Genomic DNA, 19869 nt, shown 5'->3' with positions numbered 1-19869 from the left:
AGATTTCTCATATATATATATATATATATATATATATTAGTTTTTATTTAAATTCCAGTTGGTTAACATACAATGTTATATTAGTTTCAGGTATACAATATAGTGATTCATCACTTCCATACATCACCCAGTGCTCATCAAAAATGCACTCATTAATCTCCATCAACGATTTCACCCATATCCCCACCAACCTCCACTCTGGTAACCATCAGTTTGTTCTCTATAGTTAAGAGTCTGTTTGTATCTCTTTGTATCTCTTTTTTCCCCATTGCCCATTTGTTTTGTTTCTTAAATTCCAAATATGAGTGAAATCATATAGCATGTCTTTCCCTGACAGACTTATTTCACTTAGTATAATACTCTCTAGCTCCATCCATGTTGTTTCAAATGGCAATATTTCATTTTTATGGCTTAGTAATATTCCATATACATATATCACTTCTTTATCCATTCATCAGTTGATAGACCCAGGATGATTCTGAAATTTGGCTGTTGTAGATAATACTGCTATGAACATCAGGGTGCATGTATCCCTTTGAGTTAGTATTTTTGTATCCTTTGAGTAAATACCTAAGTAGTACAATTGTTAGATCTCAGGGTAGTTCTATTCTCAACTTTTTGAGGAACCTCCATACTGTTTTCCAAAGTGGCTGCACCAGTTTGCATTCCCACCAACAGTGTAGGAGGGTTCCACTTTCTCTGCACCCTTGCCAAAACCTGTTGTTTCTTGTACTGTTGATTTTAGGCATTCTGACAGGTATGAAGTGATAGCTCACTGTAGTTTTGATTTGCATTCCCCTAATGATCAGTGATGTTGAGCATACTTTCATGTGTCTATTGGTCATCTGCATTTCTTCTTTGGAAAAATATCTATTCATGTTTTCTGCCCATTTTTAAATTGGAGTACTCATTTTTGGGATGTTAAGTGTATAAGTTCTTTATATATACTGGACACTAACCCTTTATTGGATATGTCATTTGCAAATATCTTATCCCATTGTACAGGTTGTCTTTTAGTTTTATTGTTTTTTTTACTGTGCAGATGCTTTTTACTTTCATGAAGTCCCAGTAGTTTGCTTTTGTTTCCTTGTCTTAGGAGACATATCTAGTAAGAAGTTGCTAAGGCCCATGTCAAAGATGTTACTGCCTATGCTCTCTTCTTGGATCTTTATGGTTTCAGGTCTCACATTTAGGTTTAATCCATTTTGAATTTATTTTTGTATGCTGTAATAAAGTGGTACAGTTTCATTCTTTTGCATGTTGCTGTCCAGTTTTCCCAGCACCATTTGTTGAAGATATTGTCTTTTTCCCATTGAGTATTCTTCCCTGCTTTGTGAAAGATTAATTGACCATTCTTTGCTTTTTCAAGGTTGCTTTGGCTATTTGGGTCTTTTGTGGTCCCATACAAATTTTAGGATAGTTCCGTGAAAAATGCTGTTGGCATCATGATAGAAACTGTATTAAATGTGTAGATTGCTCTGGGTAGTACAGACATTTTAACAGTATTTGTTCTTCCAGTCCATGGGCATAGAATGTCTTTCCATTTCTTTGTGTCATGTTCAGTTTCTTTCATCAGTGTTTTATAGTTTTCAGAGTACAGATCTTTCACCTCTTTGGTTAGATTTAATCCTAGATATATCTTATTGGTTTTGGTACAACTATAAATGGGGTTGATTCCTTAATTCCTCTTTCTGCAGCTTCGTTATTGTGTATAGAAATGCAACATATTTCTGTATGTTGATTTTGTATCCTGTGACTTTACTGATTTTGTTTATTAGTTTTAGCAGGTTTGGTTTTTTTTGTTGTTGATTTTTGGGGGGTTTTCTACATATAGTATCATATCATCAGCAAATAGTGAAAATTTTTCTTCTTTCTTGCCAATTTTTTGTCTTTTTGTTGTCTGATTGCTGTGGCTGGGACTTCCAGTACTATGTTAGGTAACAGTGGTGAGAGTGGACATCCTTGTCATGTTCCTGACTCTAGAGGAAAAGCTCTCAGTTTTTCCCCACCGAAGCTAATATTAGCTGGGGGGGGTTCATATATGGTCTTTATTATGTTGAGATATGTTCCCTCTAAGCCTACTTTATTGAAGGTTTTTATCATGAATGGATGTTGTACTTTTTCAAATTTTCTGCTCTATTAAAATGATCATATGGTTCTTATTCCTTCTTTTTATTAATGTGATATATCCTGTTGATTGATTTGTGAAAATTGAACCACATTTGCAACCCAGGAATAAATCCCACTTGATCGTGGTGAATGAGTTTTTTAATGTATTGTCAGATTCAGTTTGCTAGTATTTTGTTGATAATTTTTGCATCCATGTTCATCAGGGATGTTGGCATGCAAGTTCTTTTTCTTTGTGGTGTCTTTATCTGACTTTAGTGTCAGGGTAATGCTGGCCTCATAGACTTACTTTGGAAGTTTTGAAGAATAGGCATTAACTCTTCTTTAAATGTTTGGTAGAATTCACCAATGAAGCCATTGGACTTTTGTTTGCTCGAAGTTTTGTTGTTGTTTTTTTTTTTTTTTTTTGATTACTGATTCAATTTCTTTGCTGGTTATCAGTCTATTCAAGTTTTCAATTTCTTCCTGTTTCAGTTTTGGTAGGTTATATGTTTCTAGGAATTTATCTATTTCTTCCAGGTTGTACCATTTGTTGGAATATAGCTTTTCATACTATTCTCTTATAATTGTTTGTATTTCTCTGCTGTTTGTTGTTATTTCTCCTCTGTAATTTGTGATTATATTTATTTGGGTCCTTTCTCTTTTCTTTTTGATAAGTCTGGCTAGAGGTTTATCAATTTTATTAATTTTTTCAAAGAGCAAACTCCTGGCTTCATTGGTCTGTTCTATTGTTCTTTAGTTTCTATATTATTTATTTCTGCTCTATCTTTATGATTCCTTCCTTCTGCTGGTTTTAGTCTTCATTTGTTGTTATTTTTCTAGCTCCTTTAGATGTAAGGTTAGATTGCGAGTTTGAGATTTTTCTTACTTCTTGAGGTAGGCATGTATTGCTATGTATGTCCCTCTTAGTATCATTTTTGCTGCATCCCAAAGGTTTCTGACCATTGTGTTTTCATGTGTTTTTAAATTTCTTCTTTGATTTCCTGGTTGACCCACTTATTGTTTAGTAGCATGTTGTTTTACTTCCATGTATTTGTGGTCTTTCCAAATTTTTTCTTGTGACTTCTAGTTTCATAGCATTGTGGTGAGGAAAAAGCATGGTATGATTTCAGCCTTTTTGTATTTGCTGACACCTGTTTGTGACCTAATATGTGATCTGTTCTGGAGAATGTTTCATGTGTACTTGAAAAGACTGTGTATTCTGCTGTTTTAGGTTAGAGTGTTCTAAATATATATGTTAAATCCAACTGCTTCAGAGTGTCATTCAAGGCCACGGTTTCCTGGCACTTCAGAAAGTATCTCTGATAAATGCTGCATTCACTCTGCTGTTGTGTTTTGGCTGGTCTATCTTTCAGGTGAATTGTCTGCAGAGGCTCTCCTTACCTGCAGGGCGCAGTTTGGTCCCTGGCCTGAATGTGATGAGTTTTAACTAGATGTGCTCTGGTCTGCTTGTGAAATGAGACCTTCCACCAATTCCACCAGAACTGAGGCCCCGCAGAGCACTCTGGTTGGGAGATGTGGTGTGGGCACGGGTTTGTGCTGGTCTTCTGGGGGAGGGGCCCACCATACTGAGACTGAGGCAAGTTTTATTGAGAAAAACAGTCCCACCAGAGCACAAGGGGGTGCGTCTTGGTTTAAGCAAATTATGTAGCCAGTGTCTATGCTGTGCTGCTTCCCACAGATAGCTCTGGGTTTATGCTGAGGGGCAGGGGAGGGAAATGATACCAGCCAACTCCTTTGTTCCTGGTGAGGTATCCCCAGAAATGCTGCCTCTCAGGGATGTGCTCTGAGAAGAGTGAATAATCTCCCCACTGTGTACCCCAGGCATTCTTCAGATAACTGTTTCCACAGCGTCTGCCCTCAAGTTTTTTTGCCTGCCTTCTCTTCAGGAGCAGTGCAGTGCCCTCCAGGCTCTATCCAAGCCAAGCCTGCCACTGACCTTTAAAACTCCAGGCTTTAAGCCACAGTGGTTGCAAGAACTCACAAAAGTCAGACCCTCTTGTTTTACAAGCCAATGACTTTAGGGAAATATTCTCCATGTACATTCCCCTGTGTATTCCTTTCTCTCTCACCCTTCTTGAAGACCATGGCTCCCTCCTCTCTGCAGCACCTGTGATCCATTTATCCCCTAAACCACATTTCCACACTCTCTACCTTCTTCAGTGTGGCTCCTTCTGTCTTTTTAGTTATGGAGTTTGTTCTGTCAGTCTTCAGGTCAATTTCTGGAGTATTTAGGATGATTTGATAATTATCTGGTTGTGTTTGTGGGACAAGACTGACCTATGGTCCTCCTATTCCACCACTATCTTCCTCTAGTCTCTCATTTGTATTCTGACCCATTTTTGGGTCAGAATGATAAAACAAATGATATTTGTTTTATCATTCTCTCTCTCCCTCTATCCCATGTTTTATATTATGTGCATATATGCATATTTCTTTTCTGATTCATTTGAGAGTAAGTTCAAAAACTTCATATCCATTTGTTCCCATATACTTTAGAGTGTATTTTCCAAAAGCAAGGATACATTCTTAAATAACCATAGTATAGGTATCAAATTCATAAGATTAAGAATTAATGCAATACTATTATCTAACTTGTGACCCACATTTAAATATCATCAATTTTTCATGAATCTCCTTTTAATTGTTTTTCTCAGTTCAGGGTCTAATCCAGAATCATATGTACTTTTAGTTGTCTTGCTTATTTGTTCTTTAATCTGTAACAGTTACTTATCCCCCCGCCCCCCACCTTTTTTTTTTGGTCTTTCTTTGGGCAAGTTTGAACACACACATGCTGATTATTTTGAAGAATTGCCCTTCATTTTGCTTTGTCTGATATTTGCTCTTTTTTAGATTCAGGTTACACATTTTAGCAGATATATTATACATGCAATTTTGTGTCTCTCTCAGTGTGTCATAGCAAGAGATACATGATATTGATTCATCCCAGTATTGATATATTGATGATATTAGCTTTGAATCACTTGTTAAATTGCTGGCCTTCCCTATAAGATTACTATTTTCCTTTGTAATTAATGTAATTTATAAAGATATACTAAGTAATTTATGGTTGAAATGATGTAACTACTCTTTTATCAGATTTTTCACCTGCTTATTTTAGCATCCATTACTGATTTTTCTAACTCCATTACTTCTATAACTATTAGGTAGAATTCCACTCTAAGGGAGACTTTCCTCTTCTTCATTTATTTATACGTTCATTCATTTATTTATACCACTCTACGGACCCGTGAATTCTTGTTTTATTCATTAGATTACAATCCATTCGTTGCTATCATTCTTTATTTTGAGGCTCAAATTGTCCCAAATTTGATCAATGCAAGCCCCTACAAGCTGGCTCCTGTGTCCTTTTAACATGCCTTGTGGTTCCTAGAACATCCATCACTTTCTGGTTCAAGTTATTCTTTTGTACTGTCTTTTAAAGGGCTGTGTCAGACTTTCTCTAGTTACCCTAGATGTACTTTCTCTTTATTGCTCTCTTGTCTCAGTTTACTACTTGTGGATACTTTGAAAACACACTGTACTACCTGGACTAGTCTTTCTCTCAGTGACTGAAGTTAAACATGTTCCTAGTTCCCTGGATCATGTGAAATGGCAGGCTAGTTCCAAAATCAAGTCCTCTCTGTTCTGCATGTGCTCTAAAAATGTGAATGTCAGCATTTTGGACAGTGCTTTAAATTTCTAATTTGCATCCTTGCCTCTATAACCTCCCCTTGTGGCAGATGTAGTGCTACGTGGCTCAGAATATATTTCTTATGAGTTAATTAAAAGGCCTGTAGAACAAAGGTTCTGTACTTTCACCAACAATATGAGTAATGCAAATACAAATGATAACAGCAGGTTCAGAGCATATCATGTGAAAATGGAGTGCCAAGGAGAGGGTCCTAAGAACTTCTACATACCACTGACTGATTCAGTGGGAACGAGTAAAGTATATCTTGATACTTGACACCTGTTACTTAATTGCTGCGACTTTAGAAGTCATTCACCATCTCTGATTTTTAGTTTTTTCATCTGCAAACAATGGAAAATGTGACACTTGTACTTCCGAATTTGAAGAAGTTCTTAATAGAATGCAACTGTAAAGATAAATAATGTGTTGCTAAAATACATACTCAGTTTATTGAGTTCATTTTGATATTTACTTTGTCAAGTTAAATGCACTACATAAACATGTGTAGGGCTGTCTAGAAAAAAATGTAGAACTAAGTGGCAAGTCCATCAGCTATCGTGATATTGACAAAGCTGCATAGATTTTTTATATGACAAAGGGGGTCACTATACTGATACATAGTCTGTGCAATATAGCATAGGTATTTAGTATGAAACTATGTCAGCAACTCTTCAAGCATTCAGACCCTAGTGCTTTCAAGACTGGGGCCAGAAGAGAAACTCAGTATCACTATTCCCCCTGATAATTATTCTGCCTCCTTACTAATCATCTAGATGTAATGTTTCCACCATGAGAGGAATTGATTGGCATTGTTTTTCATAGGTCAATGAGAAGAAAACTTACTGAGTAGAATTTGATCCCAGATGCCTCAGAGACTGCCGCCATCCACCTTCTCTAGGTTACATGTTACCTTTATAGTTCACTTTGGCCAGGATGAAAGGGGTAGTTTTACTGAGTCACTGTGGCAGGGCATGTAACCTAGGAAGAAATAAACTTCTTAAGTTCACTTTCCTTAAGGGAAATGGAGCATAAATGGAGCACCATGGGGTGTGAAAAACACTAGGGTATTGCTCCATATTGGTTCATAAGCACAGAAAAATGTTTCCCAGAAGACAAACAGACAAAATCCACTATCCTGCCAAGTACCTTGGCTCTGATTTGTGCCTTATTTTAATGATATACTCTCTTACAACTTCCTCCTTGAAACTGAAATAGCTTTGCTTTTGGATATTGTGCCATCATGTTAATTGATTATGATATGTTGATAACATAGCAATGAGAAGATCCATAACAAATGAATTGTACCATGCCTGATAAATATTTACTGCTGGTGTAACCAACTATCTCACTGCATGCCATATAGCAGATGCTCAATAGATGCTGGATTCTTTTATCTCCTTGAACACATCTAGTTTTACATATGTGCTTTGCCTAGGATAATGTTTTCCAAATTCTAGAAAAATAAAATCAACAGAATCAATTTTATCATGATATAGTATGGCTTTTCTGAACTGATCATGTTATGTGAATTAAGAGTCAGAATTCTGAAAATTATTTTCCACAGCCAACTACTTAGTGCAAAGTGCACCTAAAGGTGTGTTCAAGGATTCATGTTATCTGACCTCAATTCTAAATGACAAAAGTAAAACTCAACTGTAATTTGTTTGCTACATATTATAAGCTAATGAGAACAATGACCCAAAAAAGTACCTAAGGCAAGCACTGTGCCAATAGCAATAAATTCCAAGACAACATGCCTCCCCATAACTAGACCAGTCTCAAGCCATAGAGCCATACATTAACTATGTAAGCTAATAAGCTATTCAAACATTTTTTTTAACCTCAAACATCACAAATCTCTCGTTTTTCCCCTCTTCTAAGAATACATTCCAAAATAGAGTGCCTTCAATAAGAAATCTCACATTTGTTTATATGTTACCAGAACATATTTTGATACATATTTAGTTATTAAATTACTTACATTTATTACAGTATATGAATGATATAAAGTAATAATATTCACAGTTTTGAAATGTCAAATAAAACATTTCCCACAAATATACCTGCTTCTTAGGCATACAATCTTAAACTTTATTACCTTCTCTCATAAGTCAAAATAAACATGTACAAAAGTGCTAAAGTCTTCATATATAAAGTCTTGATATATAAGGGAATGTTATAAAAATGTTATAAAAATATAATGAATGATTTGTCAACATTATACTGAGAACTCTTTACTAATGCTGCTACAGAGAGCTAAATCTTTTTCATAATCTGTAGGTCAAATCCCATAATAGTTAAAGTCAAAACAATGTATCAAAGTGAAATTAAAGGAAAGTTCAGTCAGTTTTATTTTCCTTATAATCAGGACTTTATAACATAGAAAGTGAAATAACATCTTATGAAAGGAGAATCAAATTATACTTTTGTTTTATTAGCAGCCCTGTTTTAAGATTTCACATCTTACAGCTAATTCACTGCAACTGATTTTTATGCAAAAAATATCTATTTTTAGATCCTCCCATTAAGCTACATTGAAACATCATACTGGGGAAATGATTATTAAAATATGATATATATGTATAATTTTTCAAGTATAACCTAAATTTGCTAATTTTGATATAGTTGCTAATGGTAACTAATGTGTTTTGTCTGTGTTTACCATTCTGCCATTTAAATGAAGAAAGCATATGCTTTTCTCATTAGGAAAGTTGGCATGAATATAATTTAAATGGCCTTACCCAAGGCTTTTTAGTTGGAAAGGGTAAATATCTTTAGGCAGTCTCTGGATTAAAATAAAAAAACCAGCTCCCCCAAATGCCTCAAAGCTGGATCAGTGGCAAGTCAGTCTTGATGAGCTTTTGTAAAGCCGGGCTTTTATTCTTGGCAACAGGAAGAAGGCCTTACTGGACTTATCTTTTTCATTTAAAAATACAAACAACAAGGCTATAGCAAACAAAGCCATTTCCAGTAAGCACTGACATGATTTAATAATTGAGGGCTAAACACTATAAAATTAAACTATTTTTTCCTATTCCCTCCACAAAATATAATTGAGCTTTTAGGCTTAACATTGACAAAACAGATCCATGAAATACATAAAATTCCTGACAATAAATTGTACATCAGAGATAAGAAAAACACATTCTACTTAGGGGCCAAGATGATTCATGAGTAATGGACATTTGGGACTTGCAATACCTTTGAATCACCTGGTTAAGGATGCATAATCTCTTGATGGTGTCTTTGCTTCTGTCTTGCCTTTGCACACAAGTCTATTATTCACATAGAAGCTAGAGAAATCCTTTTAAAACAAAAATCAGTGCATATCTATCCCCTGCTCAGGGATTTTCCATGAGTTATTTTCTCTTTGTGGGACACTCTTCCAGAGATATCAGTATGGTGGACCATTTCATGCCATTTAGGTCTCTGCTTAGATGTCACCTCCTCAGAAAGTTCCCTAAATGCCCTAAGAGCAAATGTTACTCTGGCTTACTCTGCTTTATTTTTCTTAACACTTTCCAGAAACAGATACTTAAGTATTCATTTGTTTATCTGTAATGTAACATACATAGTCACCACTGTATCTCCAACACCCAGAACAGGTCTAGCACATTCTGGATAATGAAAAATATTTGTTGAATAAATGAAGGAATAGATACTCAAAATAGACCAGTCCAAGAACATTAAACTCACTAAGAGGGTGCATTGAACAAAGGAGGCGTAGCTACACAATAGTCAAGACTTGGCAGGAGCCAAAGAAATGATCTAAACCATTTCTAAAGTTGAAGTGGGCAAGTGAATGTTTCAGTTTGGGGAGACAATTAGAGAATATTTACAGTTTATTAGAGCAATCCAAATTACTAAGGAAATGAGAAAATCTGCAACTGTTCCTTTCCCCAGTCATCTTTTTTTGTAAGATTTTTTTTAAAGCATAAGTATATGAAAACTAGACTATTTCACAGAAATAACTTTGCAAAGGTTTTGCTGTATATATAGTCTCCTTCTTGCCATTTCTGAAACAGTCTTCATCTTTATGGCAGAAGTAAATTTGAGATCAGTGAGTCTTTTCTTTTAAAGTTCACTTGCATTTTGACCATGATCTCTTAAGGCAAAAAAAAAAAAAAAAAAGCTTTCTCCAGTGCCAATTTTTTTTTTTTAATCTCATGTCATAATTACACAGTGATCTCCTTAAGTAAAGGAGCTGTTTCATTCTTCTCTGTATATCCTCTTATTGTAGCACACTCCCTCATATAGAAACTGTGGTCAAGAAATATGAGCTTTTGATGTTGTTGGATGAATGATTCAAGACTTAGGTGCAAGGCATGTACGTTAGCAGTTCCTGGGTTGGAAGAGGAGAGATAAGGAGAATCTTGCAAAAGAACTTCTTACCAATTCACTCTAGGACAATGGAGACTAAATGATCCAAAGATCTTTGACTCTAGAAGTGTAGTAAGGTGGGCAAGTCAAAGTTGAAGAAAATTCATTAAATTCAGGTACTTCTTGTAGATCAATATTAATGCCTGCAAAACTGGATGCTGCAGTCTCGAGTACCAGGTTCATTTTTTTCAAGGAAGCCAAAGGAAACTTTCCCATATAAAGAATATAAATTGTACAGAGTAATGAGAAATAAAGCTAGAACCAGGAAAATTATAAATAGTCCAGGTCTAGGGACAAGGCAGTCCTATGTTTAGAAGAAATGAGAGATTCAGGACAGGCTTGACATCAGTGAGACAGTGAATGGTAGAAAGATGATTCAATTACTGTAAAATGGTGTAAGGGTCTTAAGTAGAGAGTGGTCCAGACTGCTTCAAAGGTCTGTGTGCGTAATGGGTTCAGCCACAACTCAGAAGATAGTAGCTGTTGGAACTACAGGGTAGGAAGAACACAGTGAAAGTGTGGACTATGAGTCTCATAACTCTAGTCACTTGCATCTGATATTCCATTAATGGGCAGCAGACAAGGATACTTAGAAAAGAGTTTAGATCTGAGTATAAAGACCAAGCAACAAGATCTGGAAACATAGGCTGGGGGTTGGGAAAATTTTCTATTAAAAAACAATGCAAATTGGGTGCCTGGGTGGTTCATTCAGTTGAGTGTAGACCCTTCCTTTCCCCTCAGGTCATGATCTCATGGGCCTTGAGATTGAGCCCCCTGTTGGGCTCTGTGCTCAGACTGGAGTCTGCTTGAGATTCTCTCCCTTTGCTCCCCCTCCCCCACCGCTTGTGCTCTCTTGCTCTCTCTCTCTCAAATAAATAAATAAAAATCTTAAAAAACAATTCAGGACTTCCTCTTTTCCGGCTGGAACCATGGAGGGTGCAGAAGAGAAGAAAAAGAAGGTTCCTGCTGTGCCAGAAACCCTTAAGAAGAAGCGAAGGAATTTCGCAGAGTTGAAGATCAAGCGTCTGAGGAAGAAGTTTGCTCAGAAGATGCTTCGAAAGGCAAGAAGGAAGCTCATCTATGAAAAAGCTAAGCATTACCACAAGGAATATAGGCAGATGTACAGAACTGAGATTCGAATGGCAAGGATGGCAAGAAAAGCTGGCAACTTCTACGTACCTGCGGAACCCAAATTGGCATTTGTCATCAGGATCAGAGGTATCAATGGTGTGAGCCCAAAGGTTCGAAAGGTGTTGCAGCTTCCTCGCCTTCGCCAGATCTTCAATGGCACCTTTGTTAAGCTCAACAAGGCTTCAGTTAACATGCTAAGGATTGTGGAACCTTATATAGCATGGGGGTACCCAAATCTGAAGTCGGTGAATGAATTGATCTACAAGCGTGGTTATGGCAAAATCAACAAGAAGCGAATTGCCCTGACAGATAACACATTGATTGCCCGATCTCTTGGTAAATATGGCATCATCTGCATGGAGGATCTGATTCACGAGATCTATACCGTTGGAAAACGTTTCAAAGAAGCAAACAACTTTTTATGGCCCTTCAAATTATCTTCTCCGCGAGGGGGAATGAAGAAAAAGACCACCCATTTTGTAGAAGGTGGAGATGCTGGTAACAGGGAAGACCAGATCAATAGGCTTATTAGAAGGATGAACTAAGGTATCTGCCATGATTATTTTTGTAATCTGGCCAGTTAATAAATGACTACTCTCATGGAAATGTTCTGTTGTCTTGGTGACTTTTTGCTAGCCTGACTGCTGTCCCTTAACTATTAAAGCAAATCTTGGTGTGTGATAAAAGTCATCAGCCTTTGCATGCAAAACTAGGGTCTAGTTTGTATCTTGGTGGAAAACATTCCTTGGGTTTATTAAAGACTCTTCTGTACAAAGAATATATCTTAATTTTTCACTTTTGAATTGTGCCACTGAGTTAGCCAAGATGGGTCTGTTCTAAGAAAACCTATTTCATAGGCCTTTGCATGATTTACAAATAAAAATACTGTTGCTGAAAGAAAAAAAAAAGAAAAAAAAGAAAAAAAAGGAAAAAAAAGGAAAAAAAAAGAAAAATAAGAAAAAAAAAAACAATTCAAATCTTGGTTAAACTATAGAGCAGAGCCACCCAATAGACCTTTCACAATGGTGTCTTCATGGCCACTAGCCATGTGATTATTGAGTATTGAATTGTGGCTAGTGTGACTGAGAAGTGAACTTTTAATTTAATTGTAATTTTAATTTAAATGACCATGTGTAGCTAGTGGCTGCCATATTGGACAGCATCAGGTCTAGGGTTTAACTGACAGCATGGAGACTCAGAAAGCAGTGGCAGACCACTGATGAGGTAGAAATAGAGATAAAGCATTACAGGATTGCTTAGAAGTTTTAATTTTCAGCAATACATATGTGTTTATTCACATTAGTCCTATTTCATATCTAGATTGTTCTAGGAACTTGGAAGGAACTAAGCCTTTAGGGACATCATTGTATCATTGGCTTTTTGGAGGTCTGGGGAAAGGAGAGGCTTCGATACACTTAATTGTGAACTCCTTGAAGTCAGAAACTGGTTTTGCTGCTGTTGTTTTTTTACTGCTATATTCACAGCCCCTAGGAAGTAGGCACTTAATAGATAATTTGCTTCAATAATGAATAAAATAGCATAGTGTCTGATATTCCCTGCATCAATGAATTTGTGGAGATGGATTCTGGGAATCATGGAGGCTTTCTGTTGGCTCTGTAAAAAAAAACTTAAATGACAAAAAACAGGCATCAATTTCCCCTTTGGATAAATTTATTCCTGGTTATTATGGCATCTTAATATTATTATTACTAGCAAGAAAGAATAATCATTGATATTGCCATTTGCAGCATGGGGGAGATTTGACAATCTTGACAACATTGGTGAAGGAGGGACTTCAAACAGGGCTTGCTTTTGAAGGAATGATGTGCTCCCTTACCTACTTCACAGAGATGTTGTGAGAATTTATAAATATTTGGTCACTAAATGCTCATAAAAATGCCTGTTAAATGCCTCCAGAGTCTGTCACAGAAGATGCTTGTTTGAATGCTTAGTGGATGCAGTGCTGTCAGTGAAAAGGCAGACACTCACTGAGGAAAGGGCATTCATACTTTTTTAAAAAATTTTTAATGCTTGTTTTTCCTTTTCTGACTATGAAAACAGAGGATGCCCATTAAAAAAAAAAACAGTAAAAGCTGAAAAGGTTAATGAAAAGAGTGAACAATAACTTCAAATCAATTATATATATTTATATATATATATATCTACGTTTCTGTATAATATATATCTCCTTTTCTCCTTGTCTATACATACTCAAACACACAGTCAAGTGCACTTTGAATATTTTGTACTATTTTCTACAAGTATTTTTCTGAGTGTGTATGTGTGTTAAAATGCTTAACAGTTCTGTATTCTACTTTTTCACTTTTGATGATGGTGGACAGTCATCTACAACATGAATTTTAATTAGTGCTTATCAGTCTCTCATGCAGATATTCTGTAGTCTCCAACTGTCTATTGTTAGATACTTGGATTGTTTTCATTTTTACACTACGATAATTTTAATGCAATAATTATTTTGCACAACCTCTTGCCTATATATCTCTTTCTCTCTCCCTTTGTCTCTCTCTCTCTCTCTCTCTCTGTTTACATAGATTACCTAAAGTGATATTGTTGGAGTAAAGGATAAGTATCCATTAAGGTTCTTGGCGAATTTTGACAATTGTTTTATAGTAGGTAACCCAAATTTATACTCAATTTAAGAGTGTATAAAACTGCTCATAAAATTCATTCTCTCTAGTATTGAATATTTTAAAAATCTATTTTAATATAGTGAATGAAAAAATCAATATGACTTTAATTTGCATCACTGATTACTTGTGAGGCTGATCTTTTTAACACATTTTCTGGCCTCTGTAAATTGTTCATGTCAAGTGGCCACTTTTTTAAGTTTTTATTTTAATTCCACTTAGTTAACATAGCCTTATCAGTTTCAGGTATACAGTATAGTGATTGAACAATTCCATACATCACCTGGTGCTCATCACTACAAGTGCCCTCCTTAATCCCCATCACCCATTTAACCCATTCCCCCACCCAATTGGCCTCTGGCAGCCATCAGTTCTGTAATTAAGAATCTACATCTCAGTTTGTCTTTCTCTTTTTTCCCCAATGCTCATCTGTTTACTTAAATTCCACATATGAATGAAATCATATGGCATTTGTCTTTCTCTGACTGATTTACTTCGCTTAGCATTATACTCTTCTAGCTCCATCCATGTTGTTTTAAGTGGCAAGATTTCTTTCTTTACCATGACTGAATAGTATTCCTTTGTATATATATGCCCCACGTATTCTTTATCCATTCATCCATTGATAGACACTTGGGCTGCTTCTATAATTTGGCTATTGTAAATAATGCTGCAATAAACATAGGGGTACATGTATCCCTTTGAATTCATGTTTTTGTATTCTTTGGGTAAATATCAATGTAATTGCTGGATCCCAAAGTAGTTCTATTTTTAAATTTTTGAGGAACATCTATACTGTCTTCCACAGTGGCTTCCAAAGTGGCTGAGCCAGTTTGCATTCCCACCAACAGTGCATGAGGGTTCCTTTTTCTCCACATCCTTGCCAACACCTGTTGTTTCTTACATTGTTGATTTTAGGCATTCTGACAGGTGTGAGGTGATGTCCTATTGTAGTTTTGATTTTTTTATTATGTTAATCACCATACATTACATCATTAGTTTTTGATATAGTGTTCCATGATTCATTATTTGCATATAACACCCAGGGCTCCATGCAGAGTGTGCCCTCTTTAATACCCATCACCAGGCTAACCCATCCCCCCACCCCCCTCCCCTCTAGAACCCTCAGTTTGTTTTTCAGAGTCCATCGTCTCTCATGGTTCATCTCCCCTCTGATATCCCCCCCCTTCGTTCTTCCCCTCCTGCTATCTTCTTCTTTTTTTTTTTAACATATTATGTATTATTTGTTTCAGAGGTACAGATCTGTGATTCAACAATCTTGCACAATTCACAGCGCTCACCATAGCACATACCCTCCCCAATGTCTATCACCCCGCCACCCCATCCCTCCCACCTCCCACCACTCCAGCAACCCTCAGTTTGTTTCCTGAGATTAAGAATTCCTCATATCAGTGAGGTCATATGATACCTGTCTTTCTCTGATTGACTTATTTCTCTCAGAATAACTCTCCAGTTCCATCCACATCGTTGCAAATGGCAAGATATCATTCTTTGGATGGCTGCATAATATTCCATTGTATATATATACCACTTCAATGTTTCTTTATCCATTCATCTCAGGATGGACATCTTGACTTTTTCCACAGTTTGGCTATTGTGGACATTGCTGCTATAAACATCAGGGTGCACGTACCCCTTCGGATCCCTACATTTGTATCTTTGGGGTAAATACCTACTAGTGCAAGTGCTGGATCATATGGTAGCTCTATTTTCAGCTTTTTGAAGACCCTCCATATACTGTTTTCCAGAGTGGCTGCACCAGCTTGCATTCCCACCAACAGTGTAGGAGGGTTCCCCTTTCTCTTCATCCCCACCAACATCTGTCATTTCCTGACTTGTTAATTTTAGCCATTCTGACTGGTGTGAGGTGGTATCTCATTGAGGTTTTGATCTGGATTTCCCTAATGCCGAGCGATGTTGAGCACTTTTTTATGTGTCTGTTGGCCATTTGGATGTCTTCTTTGGAAAAATGTCTGTTCATGTCTTCTGCCCATTTCTTGATTGGATCATTTGTTCTTTGGGTGTTGAGTTTGATAAGTTCTTTATAGATTTTGGATACTAGCCCTTTATCTGATATGTTATTTGCAAATATCTTCTCCCATTCTGTCGGTTGTCTTTTGGTTGTGTTGACTGTTTACTTTGCTGTGCAAAAGCTTTTTATTTTGATGAAGTCCCAATAGTTCATTTTTGCCCTTGCTTCCCTTGCCTTCGGCAATGTCTCTAGGAAGAATTGCTATGGCTGAGGTCAAAGAGATTGCTGCCTGTGTTCTCCGTTAGGATTTTGATGGACTCCTGTCTCACATTTAAATCTTTCAACCACTTTGAGTCTATTTTTGTGTGTGGTGTAAGGAAATGGTCCAGTTTCATTCTTCTGCATGTGGCTGTCCAATTTTCCCAACACCATTTGTTGAAGAGACTGTCTTTTTTCCATTGGACATTCTTTCCTGTTTGGTCGAAGATGAGTTGACCATAGAGTTGAGGGTCCATTTCTGGGCTCTCGATTCTGTTCCATTGATCTATGTGTCTGTTTTTGTGCCAGTACCATACTGTCTTGATGATGACAGCTTTGTAATAGAGCTGGAAGTCCGGAATTGTGATGCCGCCGGCTTTGCTTTACTTTTTCAACATTCCTCTGGCTATTCAGGGTCTCTTCTGCTTCCATACAAATTTTAGGATTATTTGTTCCATTTCTTTGAAAAAAGAGGATGGTATTCTGATAGGGATCGCATTAAATGTGTAGCTTGCTCTAGGTAGCATTGACATCTTCACAATATTTGTTCTTCTAATCCATGAGCATGGAACATTTTTCCATTTCTTTGTGTCTTCCTCAATTACTTTCATGAGTATTTTATAATTTTCCGAGTACAGATTCTTTGCTCTTTGGTTAGATTTATTCCTAGGTATCTTAGGGTTTTGGGTGTAAGTGTAAATGGGATTGACTCCTTAATTTCTCTTTCTTCTGCCTTGTCGTTGGTGTATAGGAATGCCACCGATTTCTGTCCATTGATTTTATATCTTGCCACTTTACTGAATTCCTGTATGAGTTCTAGCAGTTTTGGGGTGGAGCGTTTTGGGTTTTCCACATAAAGTATCATATCTGCAAACAGTGAGAATTTGACTTCTTCTTTGCCGATTTGGATGCGTTTTACTTCTTTTTGTTGTCTGATTGCTGTGGCTAGGACTTCTAATACTATGTTGAATAGCAGTGGTGATAGTGGACATCCCTGCTGTGTTCCTGACCTTAGGGGGAAAGCTCTCAGTTTTTCCCCATTGAGAATGATATTCGCTGTGGGTTTTTCATAGATGGCTTTTATGATATTGAGGTATGTACCCTCTGTCCCTACACTCTGAAGAGTTTAATCAAGAAAGGATGCTGTGTTTTGTCAAATGCTTTTTCTGCATCTATTGAGAGGATCATATGATTCTTGTTCTTTCTTTTATTAATATATTGTATCACATTGATTGATTTGTGGATGTTGAAACAACCTTGCAGCCCAGGAATAACTCCCACTTGGTCGTGGTGAATAATCCTTTTAATGTACCGTTGGATCCTATTGGCTAATATTTTGGTGAGAATTTTTGCATCCATGTTCATCAAAGATATTGTTCTGTAATTCTCCTTTTTGATGGGGTCTTTGTCTGGTTTGGAGATCAAGGTAATGATGGCCTCATAAAATGATTTTGGAAGTTTTCCTTCCATTTCTATTTTTGGAACAGTTTCAGAAGAATAAGTATTAATTCTTCTTTGAATGTTTGGTAGAATTCCCCTGGGAAGCCATGTGGCCTTCGGCTTTTGTTTGTTGGGAGATTTTTGATGACTGCTTCAATTTCCTTAGTGGTGATAGGTCTGTTCAGGTTTTCTATTTCTTCCTCGTTCAGTTTTGGTAGTTGATACATCTCTAGGAATGCATCCATTTCTTCCAGATAATCTAATTTGCTGGCATAGAGTTACTCAAAATATGTTCTTATAATTGTTTGTATTTCTTTGGTGTTGGTTGTGATCTCTCCTCTTTCATTCATGATTTTGTTGATTTGGGTCATTTCTCTCTCTCTCTTTTTTTAAAGATTTTATTTATTTATTTGAGAGAGAGAGAATGAGAGATAGAGAGCATGAGAGGGAAGAGGTTCAGAGGGAGAAGCAGACTCCCTGCTCAGCAGGGAGCCCAATGTGGGCCTCGATCCCGGGACTCCAGGATCATGACCTGAGCTGAAGGCAGTCGCTTAACCAACTGAGCCACCTAGGCGCCCTCTCTCTCTCTCTTTTTTTTTTTTTTTTGATAAGTCTGGCCAGGGGTTTATCAGTCTTGTTAATTCTTTCAAAGAACCAGCTCCTAGTTTCATTGATCTGTTCTGTTCTTTTGGTTTCTATTTCATTGATTTCTGCTCTGATCTTTATTATTTCTCTTCTCCTGCTGGGTTTAGGCTTTATTTGCTGTTCTTTCTCCAGCTCCTTTAGGTGTAGGGTTAGGTTGTGTATTTGTGACCTTTCTTGTTTCTTGAGAAAGGCTTGTATTGCTATATACTTTCCTCTCAGGACTGCCTTTGCTGTATCCCAAAGATTTTGAACAGTTGTGTTTTCATTTTCATTGGTTTCCATGAATTTTTTTAATTCTCTTTTAATTTCCTGGTTGACCCATTCATTCTTTAGTAGGATGCTCTTTAACCTCCATGTATTTGAGTTCTTTCTGACTTTCCTCTTGTGATTGGGTTCTAGTTTCAAAACATTGTGGTCTGAAAATATTCAGGGAATGATCCCAGTCTTTTGGTACTGGTTGGGACCTGATTTGTGACCTAGGATGTGATCAATTCTGGAGGATGTTCCATGGGCACTAGAGAAGAATATGTGTTCTGTTGCTTTGGGATGGAATGTTCTGAATAGATCTGTGAAGTCCATGTGGTCCAGTGTGTCATTTAAAGTCTTTATTTCCTTGTTGATCTTTTGCTAGATGATCTGTCCATTTCAGTGAGGGGAGTGTTAAAGTCCCCCAGTATTATTGTATTGTTGTCCATGTGTTTCTTTGCTTTTGTTATTAATTGCCTTATGTAATTGGCTGCTCCCATGTTAGGGGCATAGATATTTACAACTGTTAGCTCTTCTTGTTGGATAGACCCTTTAAGTAGGATATAGTGTCCTTCCTCATCTGCTATTATAGTCTTTGGTTTGAAATCTAATTTGTCTGATACAAGGATTGCCACCCCAGCTTTCTTTTGGTGTCCATTAGCATGGTAAATGGTTTTTCACCCCTTCTCTTTCAATCTGTGGGTTTCTTTGGGTCTATAATGAGTCTCTTGCCGACAATAATTTGACAGGTCTTGTTTTTTATCCAATCTAATAGCCTGTGTCTTTGAGGCATTTGCCCATTTACATTCAGGGTAACTATTGAAAGATAGGAACTTAGTGCCATTGTATGGCCTGTAAGGTGACTATTACTGTATACTGTCTGTGTTCCTTTCGATCTATGTTGCTTTTAGGCTATCTCTTTTTTAGGGAACTCCTTTCAATATTTCTTGTAGGGCTGGGTTGGTTTTGCAAATTCCTTTAGTTTTTGTTTGTCCTGGAAGCTTTTTATCTCTCCTATTTTCAATGACAGCCTAGCTGGATATAGTATTCTTGGCTGCTATTTTTCTCATTTAGTGCTCTGAAGATATCATGCCAGTCCTTTCTGGCCTGCCAGGTCTCTGTGGATAGGTCTGTTGCCAGTCTAATGTTTCTACCATTGTAGGTTACAGATCTCTTGTCCTGAGCTGCTTTCAGGATTTTCTCTTTGTCTCTGAGACTCGTAAGTTTTACTATTAGATGTCGGGTGTTGACATATTTTTATTGATTTTGAGGGGGGGTTCTCTGTGCCTCCTGGATTTTGATACCTG

The 19869-nt window shown here is 36.9% G+C and overlaps 1 protein-coding gene across 1 annotated transcript; it reads left to right on the top strand.

The window, feature by feature from the left end:
• The first annotated feature begins 11112 nt into the window (after positions 1–11112).
• LOC118357254 (60S ribosomal protein L7-like) lies at positions 11113–11938 on the top strand. The gene has a single exon (XM_035728826.1). The coding sequence runs from the start codon at positions 11131–11133 to the stop codon at positions 11875–11877; it is 747 nt and encodes a 248-aa protein (XP_035584719.1). The 5' UTR covers positions 11113–11130; the 3' UTR covers positions 11878–11938.
• Positions 11939–19869: the final 7931 nt, after the last annotated feature.

Source organism: Zalophus californianus, chromosome 8 (genome assembly GCF_009762305.2).
Source record: "Zalophus californianus isolate mZalCal1 chromosome 8, mZalCal1.pri.v2, whole genome shotgun sequence".
Lineage (NCBI taxonomy): Eukaryota > Metazoa > Chordata > Mammalia > Carnivora > Otariidae > Zalophus > Zalophus californianus.
The sequence above is the reverse complement of the archived record's forward strand: the minus strand, read 5'-3'. Positions and strand labels throughout refer to the sequence as shown.

What these genes read in the sequence shown, in the direction of transcription:
- LOC118357254 (XM_035728826.1), top strand. Translation starts at nt 11,131, where the DNA reads ATGGAGGGTGCAGAAGAGAAGAAAAAGAAGGTTCCTGCTGTGCCAGAA.